This window comes from Anarrhichthys ocellatus, unplaced genomic scaffold (assembly GCF_004355925.1).
Source record: "Anarrhichthys ocellatus isolate YVR2014 unplaced genomic scaffold, GSC_Weel_1.0 scaffold97, whole genome shotgun sequence".
In the NCBI taxonomy this organism is placed as follows: domain Eukaryota; kingdom Metazoa; phylum Chordata; class Actinopteri; order Perciformes; family Anarhichadidae; genus Anarrhichthys; species Anarrhichthys ocellatus.
Window position 1 is genome coordinate 687,509 of NW_022280127.1, and position 10,862 is coordinate 698,370.

The 10,862-nt window shown below is 43.9% G+C and overlaps 1 protein-coding gene across 1 annotated transcript; it reads right to left on the reverse strand.

Moving 5' to 3' along the window:
- Positions 1–9,797: 9,797 nt before the first annotated feature.
- On the reverse strand, positions 9,798–10,862 carry tcima (transcriptional and immune response regulator a). Its single transcript, XM_031875847.1, has one exon. The coding sequence runs from the start codon at positions 10,697–10,699 to the stop codon at positions 10,397–10,399; it is 303 nt and encodes a 100-aa protein (XP_031731707.1). The 5' UTR covers positions 10,700–10,862; the 3' UTR covers positions 9,798–10,396.

The following is a 10,862-nucleotide window of genomic DNA, read 5'->3' on the forward strand; positions in this document are numbered from 1 at the left end:
TATGCATGAAATATGTCACTGATAAGCATGGTGTTTTATTTGTTCTCTCTATGTTTCCTCTTTCCTGTTGCAGCTGGAAGTAAAGAGGAATGTTGGAAAGGACACTGTCATTCTACTTCATGACCATGACTAACTGCAGTAGTGACACCGTTACGGACCCTCTCACTCTGTACCGGTCACACTCTCCTCACGTGGCCCCGCTTGTTAGCCAGAGCCTTCATCTTCTCTGCTGCACTGAGTCGACATCAGCAGTCAGATTAGGAGCTCTTATCGCCCACCTCGCAGCCTAAATAACTACCGACTGCCTCCCTCCACTCCACTTATCATAGTGATGTTTAATTATAGACCAAGATAAACACAGCTTCTCACATCTGTTCTTCAGCAGCTGAAGAACAGCACGGAGGAGCGAGGACACAATATATATCTTAGGGAGGTTCCGGTGACTTTTTTGCCTATATTGCCACGAGGCAGCATCCCTCTAAAACTAACTCTAACATAAGATTACAAGCCAGCTTTAGCGTATCAAAATATATTTTTACATTAAGATGAAAGCATAGCTGAGTTCAAAGCAAGGATCACATGACTGATTGTATGTGAAAGCTGCCACCTGTAATGATGAAGCCACAAGTTCCCCTCAGCATTACGGAGCATTTCAGCTTCTTTCAGCTCATTGTATTGTTTTTTGTCCTGCAAAAAGTTACGTAACAAACGTACTTATTTGAACCCACGCCATGATCTTTTCCTTAACCTTACCGCATACAGTAGACTTGTTTCAATTCACAAAGTTAACCGTGTGTTTAACGCTGTCACCGTTTCACAACGTGTGCCTCTCGCTTACTCTTCGATGGTCATATCTCAGTCAGGAGAGACAAGTAAGATGAAGAAAGGATAATGGTTTGTTACAAAAATATGATGTGTGATTATAAGGTCTTGACAAAGTGTTTGACTCCTGTGGAGTCCCCGTGGTTGTGGCTGATGATGAGGCTGATGAATAATGGAGGTCGATGAAGCTGATGGATCCGCAAAGACTGGACGGTGATGAGGAGGTGGAGGGGCACGTTTAACAGCAGCAAAAGGCAGAGACACTATCGTATTCAAAAAGAGAAACCAGCAAGATGAGAGGCTCACAATGTAGGTGTGTTGTGCTATTGGAGAGCAGCAGAGAACAGCTGATTAGAACATCTGATGTCATACTTGAGAGGCCCGAACAATGATGGGAGATTATGAGTGAGCATGCGTGATGAATAAGGCAGATGAATAAGAGATAAACTACAGGCCTAAGCATGCAACAGTATAGTCATAGTAAACTACTACTGTTGGAAATGGAGCATGGTGAAGTAGAGCTGAAAGTTGAGGCAGGTTTGGTTTCCTCTAGCACCACCAGGAGGTTGACATTTGTATTTGAGAGTGAAATATATGAACACCGAAACCCATAACCTGGTTATCCTTTCACTTCTACTTTAGCGCCACAATGAAGTGGACATATTTGCTGAAAGAATTGGTCTCCACAGGGTTATTTGCAAAAAGACTTTGAGCAGAACACTGAAGCCAGCATTTAGCTCAAGGCCTTGCTCTCCCTAATCCTGTGAAGCATGGCTGCAACACATTTTGTAACCATCATTAAAGTGGGATCTTTACACAGCCTGCATCTCAATGCATGTGTGTGTGTGTGTGTGTGTGTGTGTGTGTGTGTCAGGCCGGTGGTAAGAGCTTTTATCTAGCTCATGCACTGAATTACCATTAGGTTTGGAAAATTCTTTGAATCATCATCATATCTGATTTATCAACCAAGATCTAATCTTTGGGAAGTGGGCAAAACGTTATGGATGTACTTGTAGGTAGCTACAATGTCAATTATACTTTCAAATGAAATATTTACAATTGTCAAGTCCAACATCAGGACAAATGTCATTCTGAAATCCAAAGGGTTCAGGCTCAGGCCACTCAGAGAGCCATTGTGTCTGTCAAAGTAATGGTGAAATGTGTTACGAGTTTTAGATTGCAAAGTAAGATATGAACTGATTTTATTGCAAGATAACTAGAGGAAATGAAATGATGCGAAGCGTATCCCAAGCGAACAAAGTGCATTGTCCCTTTGAAAATCACAGGAATGTCTATTATGTTGCATGCCCTAATGAAATGCCCCCAACAGCTGTTTAAGGCATCAGCACTAATGACCCACTAATGACACTAATGACTGTAGCAGGCCACCTACGTCTTAGTTCTCCCTCTGCAGTGAAGCCTGACGTTTGCTCACTCAGATATGGATCTGCAACAGAGCAATTAAGCCTTATCGGTTTCCTTTTTCTTTATCAGGTTCCTGTGTCAGGCTGATGGATGTCAGGCAGGTCTGTGTGCTTGTGCAGCTATTGTTTTGCACTGTGGAACTGTGAAAATGAGCATTTGTCTGAGATCAATATCCAGAGAGGCGGAGAATGTAAACAAACAGACTGTCACTGGGTCTATACTGCTCTGTTCACGTGACCCCCACCACAACCACTACAACACTTGTTTGGAGGGACTTACAAGTTTGATGAAAATTTGCTGCCATAAATATATTTAGTTACTTCTATAGATATTTTTTCATATTTCAAAGTTTTGTACCTGTTTCAGATGGACCGGCAATCAGTCTTCTTGCCACACACATTTTTATTTAAACTGTGTGTGGCTGTAGGTGGCTGAGTTAAGGCGTAAGTTAATTTGGAGCATTACGAGCCTTCTAGCCCCCTTTAACAGACTGTGTGTTGAGAGGGTGGTTTTGTTACGGTCGTATTTAGTTTGTTTCCTGTTTTATTTTGAAATCCCCCACCTCATGTGTCCTGTGGTTGTTTGACTTCCTGTCTTTGTGGTTGTCCTTCCTTTTTTCTATGATCACCTGTGTGTTGTATTGGTCTCGTCAGCCTCGCTCTGTTCCCTTGTGTGTTTCTTCCACCAATCAGCTTTCAGGCTGCACTCGCATCTGCCCACCTGAGTCTTGTTGTCTGTTTAGTTTCTTGTGTATTTGTGGTCCTGTCGTTTGTCTGCTGGTTGTTGGTTTGTCTGCCATGTTCCCTGCTATGTTCCTTGCTATGTTCACTGCTATGTATCTTGCAATGGTCCCTGCTATGTTCCTGTTGGTGTCGCTAGTGCGCATGTCTAAATTACCCGATACTGTTTTGCCCGTTCTGATGTACCTGTTGGATTTTTCCGTTTCTCATTTTTTGACTCCCCTACTTTGTGAGGTTTTGTTTTGGACATTTCTCCCAGTGTTTGACTGCACACTCCTCACTGCATTGTTTGTGTTTAGGTGTATAACCCACCGAACAGTCAAAGTCTGTTGCAACGTATTCCATGTGAGTCATCAGATAACGCTCTACAATACACAAGGACATTTTTGTGCTTTGGTACATTTTGAAGCACTTGACAGAGTGGAGGTGTGCCTGCTTCTTCATTAGTTTTCATGCTGTTTTCCTTCTCTGCTGCATCGTTTTGATAAGATCACATTTCATTCAGAAACATTTCACAATCATTTAAAATAAATTTTAACCACAGCCCCTTTAAGGCATCTGCTGTGTAGCCAAAATACAGACACGGAGACCAATACTGAGGACAAAAATAGCCTCATCGAAATCCAGTATAATCACAATTTTTGATCCCATTACTGCATTCTTTTCATGGGGCAAATACATTTTCTGATTTCCTGAACAAAAAATAAAAATGCATCAAAATCAATGTTGCGAATCATTGACATAGCCCAGAGTGTGGCTTTATTTAAAGAAACAGGCAGTTAAAGGTTTTACTTCTGAAAATGAATGAAGATTTATTAGAGATGATCAAGCCAAATATAATCATTTGAATCAATATAATAAAAATAATATATAATATATCATTTTATGGCAGTTTTCATTATGCCTCATCTCATCCAACAACATTAAGTCATTTTTGTCCTCGAACATCAGAGCAACTTTTTTAAATTGAGGCACAAAGGTTGAATATCTATCTGTGTCCCCTCACAGCAGTAATCTTACTTTTGAAAGAAAGCCTTCAAAAAATCCTTCAAAATTCCAAATGACCGTACTGCATCCAAGATTTCCCTCATTGCCCTGTTACATATTGCCACATTTTGTGCACTTTGATCTGTATTGTAACGTTGGTGTCTCCTGCAGTATCTCTAAGGTGCTCTCTGGATGCTCGTAAGGTTGTTAGCATCGAAAGATTGCTGAGATAGTGTCAACCCTTTGCACTTTCTCCATTCGTTACCTCATCCATTTATTGCACTTCCTGTGTCTGACTGGCTGCCTAGTCATGGTGTTTCCCTTCCTTTCACCCAATATGTGCTGAGACAGGCTGTGGCTATTAGTTTAATTCCTCCTTATGTATGATATAAGATGAAGCTACTGAAATATGAACTAATATCTGTGGGATATATGGTTATTTCCACAGGACACATATTATAAAATCAGTCAAAACAGTATCATATAAAATGGACTTTACACGCAGGTCAAAGGGGGAATCGCGTCACCCTGTTGGCAATAAACATGCTGAACATGTTTGTATACAGAGTTACTGATGCCAAACCCCCAAAATAAGCAGTCATACACATATATATATATATATAACAAAGAATTGACATATAAATAGGAGCTGAGGCCTGCTATTGTGTTAGGCCTGCACTTCCTCCTTCTCTGGGCCATGGATCAGCTGCACCTGCAGTGCAAGAGACAGGAGAAGAGGGTGGAGGTGCAGGAGGACAGGAGCAGGGGGGTTGGCAGGCTGAACAGCACAAAGGGAGTCAGGGGCAGAACAATGGGAAGGCCTTGTGGTGGAACTGGAGCGAGACAGCATGTCTGCAGGGCCCCGGCCGCCCAGCGCCACACAGGAAAGGGCTTTTTCTCCAGAGCTGCCTAAAATGAACACACACCCACACACACGCAAATACTTACACAACATACAAAACACACACTGATAGAGACACATGTGAACAATAGAGGCCCCCCATCCTGAACCAAGGCCTGGACATGACTCTGCTGTAACTCCAGGGACTCATCTCACATCAAGTCAAAGAACAGACTGTCCTGTCTGGGAGACAGCTACAAAGGCACGAGGTTACTAGAGGTGAGAATATTAGAAGAGTCAGCCCTGTGGAACATTTGGAATATGAAGCCGCAAAGCCAGTTGGTGATCATCACAATATTGTAAGACATCCCGATCAAAAATCACCTCAATATTTTGTCAGGAATGTATACCTACTTGAAGCTTTACCTTATATCAACTGCATGACAGAGGAGAACACAATTTAGAGCTGGTGAGCTCTGACAGAAGGTTTCCTGTTTCTGTTCCAAAATGTTGGCACATTTTACATAATATCATAGGTCGCAAATGTGCAGGCTGGCCGACTGAGCCTGGTCAAAAGTGTCATGTTATTAGTTTAGTACTAAAGCCATGCTACCGGTGTGGCCATGCCGGTCGGTCAGTCGGTTGGACCACTTGGCTCCAGGCTGAAATATAAATATGAAACTGTTTTTATAGATATTCATGTTCTCCAGAGGATGTATTGTAATGACTTTGATCCCCCGCCACCAGCAGCTTTACAGTCTCAATAACTGTGACAGCACTTTGAGGAATGTGCCAGACACGCTTTAGTTGGAGTACGTATGTTCTGCCAGCCTTGTTTTTAGTTTCAGTTGATTTGTCAGTTACAGGCGCCGACGTCTCTTTCCTCCATCCAAACAGAGTATTGTTTGGATGGAGTGGGGGACCAACAGTGCTCAGTCAGAGGAATGTGATGTTCTTCTTTACAATGGGTCTCTTGTGCCAGTCTGTGATGAAAGCTAATAAGATGGGTCTGCACACAGTGTTTGTCTAACACAGCTTTGAAGTTGGTCCTAACAGCATCAAGTATAATGAAAGAATGGGAGAGCATGACCAGATTTCAGGGGAAAGAATTTAATCTTGCAACCAGACCACATGGAAACTCTTCCTTTTCTTTGGAACAACAGCGCCATACATACCATTTATAGAAATGTTTTCCACTCAATATTCCGTAGTCATCACTGGCATCCAGTTTGTCACAACGACAAGCAGCCGCAGCAACAGGAAGGATCTCTGTCGCAAACCGCATTGTTGCCCAGAGCAGCCATGACGGATGAAGTGTCAGGGTGCCCCCTGTGGGTGCCGTACTGATGGCAGCAGTCACCTCCGAAGCAGCCCACTGACGCAAAACACAATGCGAGGACAAGTATGCACAATGCACTGACTCATTCCACAAAAACAATAAAGAAATTCCTCAGACTGTCCAGCTCTGCTCCGTAGAAAATGACATCTGCACAAAGACAATCAGAAAATGCAAATGTACCAAATTCCAGGAATCCTTCTTTTGTTGTGATGAATGCGTTTCAGTCGGTTTTCTTTTATATTTCAATCATGAGCTAATCCGGATGATGCCACTAAACACATGGGGCTCCTGTAGGAAGAGCTGTGAGTCAGACAGGCCGGCGCTTCAAACAGACAGTCGGTGGCCATTCTTTTCCTGCATTCTTCTTTCGCTCACACTGTTGACCCTCTTCCTGTATGGCTCTTACATCATCATAACCCCTTGACCTTGATCTGTCTGTCCAGCCGACCAGCTGCTTTTGACATGTAGTGGAGAAAATATGTTGGTGCTTGGAGTAAAAATCTCAAACACAATCTACACTATAGGAGTCATTGTCATTGAGGATGAGGGAAAGTGTGCTTGAGGATTATGAAGGTTCTGACTGTGACACACTTTAAAGTCATTCACTGCAACCTTTGATCCTGTCATTCACTTTTGTGTAATGACTGTAATGAGTTAAGCTCTCAAAAGACATGTCTGCAGTAGAAACACTCAACACAGGATAATGTGAAGGAATGTTTTCTTACTGCCTCTAAACAGCAGATTTTCCACTTTCATTGTCTTTCCGTCACTGTATCGCCTAAAGGCACCACTTCTAACCTCTAGCTCCCAAAACACATTTCTGCACCAGACACTCTCACATCTGGATGTGAACAAAAACACAGTATGTATAACTGTCATCACATAGCTGACTTGAAATAGCAGATTTCACTTTTTCATGAAATATTGCAGTTCACTTCCATGTACTTTTGATGAAGAACTGTAGTTCCCATCCTTCTACCGCTTAAAGGCACCGTTTCTCTCTTTCAGCTCCCAAAACACGTATCAGCTCTAATCCAGTTAATGTGAAAACACACAGTAGATATGATTTCCTTCTAGTAACTGCCTCTAGGCAGCAGATCTTTCCAATTGTGTGTACATTTCATGAACAACTGCCATGTTCTTTCATGTCAAGCCTAATCTGCCAATTCTCACTTTAAGCTCCCAAAACAAGTAAAGAAACATGTAGTTGTTGTTGTACAAGATGGAAATACAATTTCCAAAGCGTGCCGTCGAAAAGTGACAGCAAAGGTCAATCTCTCTCTTTTGGATCCCTCTCTGATGCCTTTCTCTGGAAAGGTGCGGCAGTAGGCTTGATTTATAAAGAAAAGTAACAAGCTAAATATAGAATGAAGAGGAGCCTTTTGTTAGTGTGAGACAGGCCAAGTGTTGCAGCCCACACGGTTTCATCAAACAGGACCCTGACTTGTATCCAGGGCTGTTGATTTTACAGCAGGATCTTCCAGCCAAAAGCTGACTAATCCTAAGCCTCCGTGTGTACAGCTCATGCTTAGTTCCTCATCACAGACGTTGGTTTGAACCAGTTTGCACTGGAATCGGGTAGACTGCCACTCCCTGTGCGGTAATCACTGATCCAGCTCCTCTCCAGCTCGCCTTTGTCTTTCTCTTTCTTTATCAAACCCCCACCGGCAGCATGTATGAGAAGAAGAATATTTAACCTTTCAAGCACGCTACATTTCTAATGATGTTAATGTACCCTGTTCCACACACACACCTCCACCCTGTGTCTTCCTCTCTCTCTGGTTACTGTCTGCCACAGTGTCTGTTGACATCAAAGCAGTCACCGTTTGTGAGGCTGATGAAAGGCAGGAAGAGGGTGGGAGAGGACAGCGTCCAGCGCTGCACACGGCTGCCAGCACAGCAAAGGCAAGACAGTGGCCTTGAATATTTAGCTTTTCTCCCTCTTAACAATTAGATAGCCCTGAACGGGAAAAGGGGCCAATAAAAAAAAAAAGAAAAGCCGCCTGGTGTGAGATACACGAGCCAAACACAAAGGGACAGCTGAGAGATAAAAGAGCAGAAATAGATGCATGTTTGACAAACTGTGATAAAGTGGTAAATCAAAAGGTGGGTGGGGGGGGACTGGGACCTTTTGACTTCGGCTGAAGATTATTATTTAAAAAAAAAAAAATCTGGAAAAACATAATAAATTATTGTTTTTCCTTTGAAAATGTAGACATAATTCCTTTAGAGCTAAAATTTCACATATTGGGTAAATACGCTTATTCACTTTGTAGCCGAGAGTGTCTGTGTGTATAATATGTATTAAGATAACACAGGTTAGTTTAGTATACACACTACTTCTTGCTTCTCATCTAACTCTTGGCAAAAACACAAGTGAGGATTTAACTGCCATGAATTTGAAGAGAATACACGCTATTGTTACTTTGCATTATTCTATACCTTTTACTTACATTTGATTTAACCAGTACAATAAAGCCCTTTCCACCTCATCTTTAGAAATGGTCTCTGAGCAACAGTTGAAAGATTTAATTTGAGATCATCTGGGCTACAAGTCATTTGCACCCCAGGGTGACTGATACTGGAGCTTCCCGTGTCTCACACAAAGGTGTCACGCACAACAACCTGCAGGGAACTGGTTTTAGCCGGTAGAGGCAATCAGCATCCACCGTCTGCAGCTAAACCCTCACACACACACCCAGCTAGTGATGAAACATTACGCGCCAACGGTTGTGAAATGCAGCAGTTTTACAACGTAGATGTTTGCAGTGATGAAGGGATCAGTTATGCTCATCTTGGGAGTGAAGAATCAGAGGGAGGGAAGCCTCCACTCGTCTAATGCTACTTAGAAGGGCTCTTATCTGGAGAGCAGGGGGATGATTAAATGGACTCCGGCACAAACATGTTGTGCGGGGAAAGCCGTCCAGCCCCCACCCTCCCAGCCTGAACAGGGCTAAACTGGTTTGCACTGGTCTGATGAGGCACACGCACAATGCTGTGGGGGAAACCCAATGAAGGTTAACCACATTCTCTTTCATGAGGAACTCTGTGCCCTTAAAATGCTCTCTGCTACATCAGATTGCCTGACAACACAGGCAGAAATGTGCTCATCATTATGCCTATTTTATTCATGTTTTTACTTCTCGATTACACGACTCAGCACAATAGCTGTTACACTTCTGTGCAGGGTTTTCATCTCCACCAAATGTCACAGGCATGAACTCAAGACTAACACCATTTATATTGCTGTGTATTGTTTGACCTTAGTGTTTTGTTTATGACTGACAAAAAGGCTGTTGGACAGGTTTCATGTCAAAACATCATGTTGATAAGTCATTTCATTTTGGATCCAAACAAGTCCAGAGTTAGAAAGGTATTTCCACCTTGATGCTGCAAGCCTACACTGCAGTCATTTATTGTCTGAGGGTTCCTGAAGACGGGCTTTTTTTTGTTCTTCCTTTGTTTGCTCTTGCAGTCCATCCTCACAGTTTGCTGCCTCACTGATCCAAAAGGTCAACACCACTGTGATGCACCTATAAGAATTCAGCCTCGGCTTAATCTGCCGTAATAAAAACAGGAGGATCTTAACATGACGCAATCACCTATAATGTCAATGACTTGTGTAATAAGGACAAACAAGGTATCACATATAAACAATTCAATAATTTATTTAGAAAAAATGCACAAAGGAACACATCATGAATGCAAATCATCGTGTGACAATAACACATTAGTGAACACCAACGAGTCCTTTTCATAGAACACAGTGAAGCTGAGAGTCAAGGCATGTGTTCAGGCATTCGTGTGGGCGGATTCTTCGGCACCATAAAAGTCTCAGATTGCAGCTGTGCACTGCCATCGGACGCGGCGACGTGCACCTTGTACACGGGGGCCGCTTCACAGTCAGGCATCCACAGGAACGCATCAATAGAAATCAAGTCTCAGGGAAAGGACGTGCGTGCCCTTCCATGTTCCCGGTCAGTTCCTCCATCCGGGAGGGGGACTCTCCGCTGTCACAGCCGTACCGTCCATGACGCGACAGCCGCTACGTGTTGCCCCCTCTCCGGGAGGCCAGCGGTACTCTCCTCCGCGCCTAACGCTCCTTTTCCATGCGAAAAGGTGGGACCGCATCTCGGCGGTGACCCAGTCATATCGGGAGCGTTTCTTTTCAGATTCGGCTCAGACATGAGCCGACAGAGAGAGACGCGACCAAAAAAATAATAAAGAACTGTTAAAACACAGTCAACGTATCTTGAGCAGCTGCCGGACCATGCCCGCGATCTGGAGGAACTTATCCTTCTTCCGCTGCTTCAGAGCCATCAGGGCCCGGGCCGTCTCCTCCGGGTCCAGCGTGTAGGAGAAGATGCTCCTCACTCTCTCCTCCGCCTTCACGTCGCCCGTTTTCTGGAAGAGCCTCATGACCGCGTCCTGGTTGACGTTCTCGAAGATGTTGGCGACGGCCTTCTTGCGGTGCGCCGTGTCGAACTTGTTGCCGCGGACGGAGGGGCTGACGCGGCGGCACTCGGAGGAGACGTAGGACGACATCTTTGTCTTCGTTTTGTCCAGTTGGGGACTCTGTGTGCTTTTTCTCCGCTCCGATCGTTGCCCCGCAACTCGATACGGAGGAGCTGTTAGGGATGCGCACTCTGCGGCCGGAGCGGCTTAAGGCTTGAGTGAGTCAAGGAGTGAGTGTGCGCCGGAGAGCTGA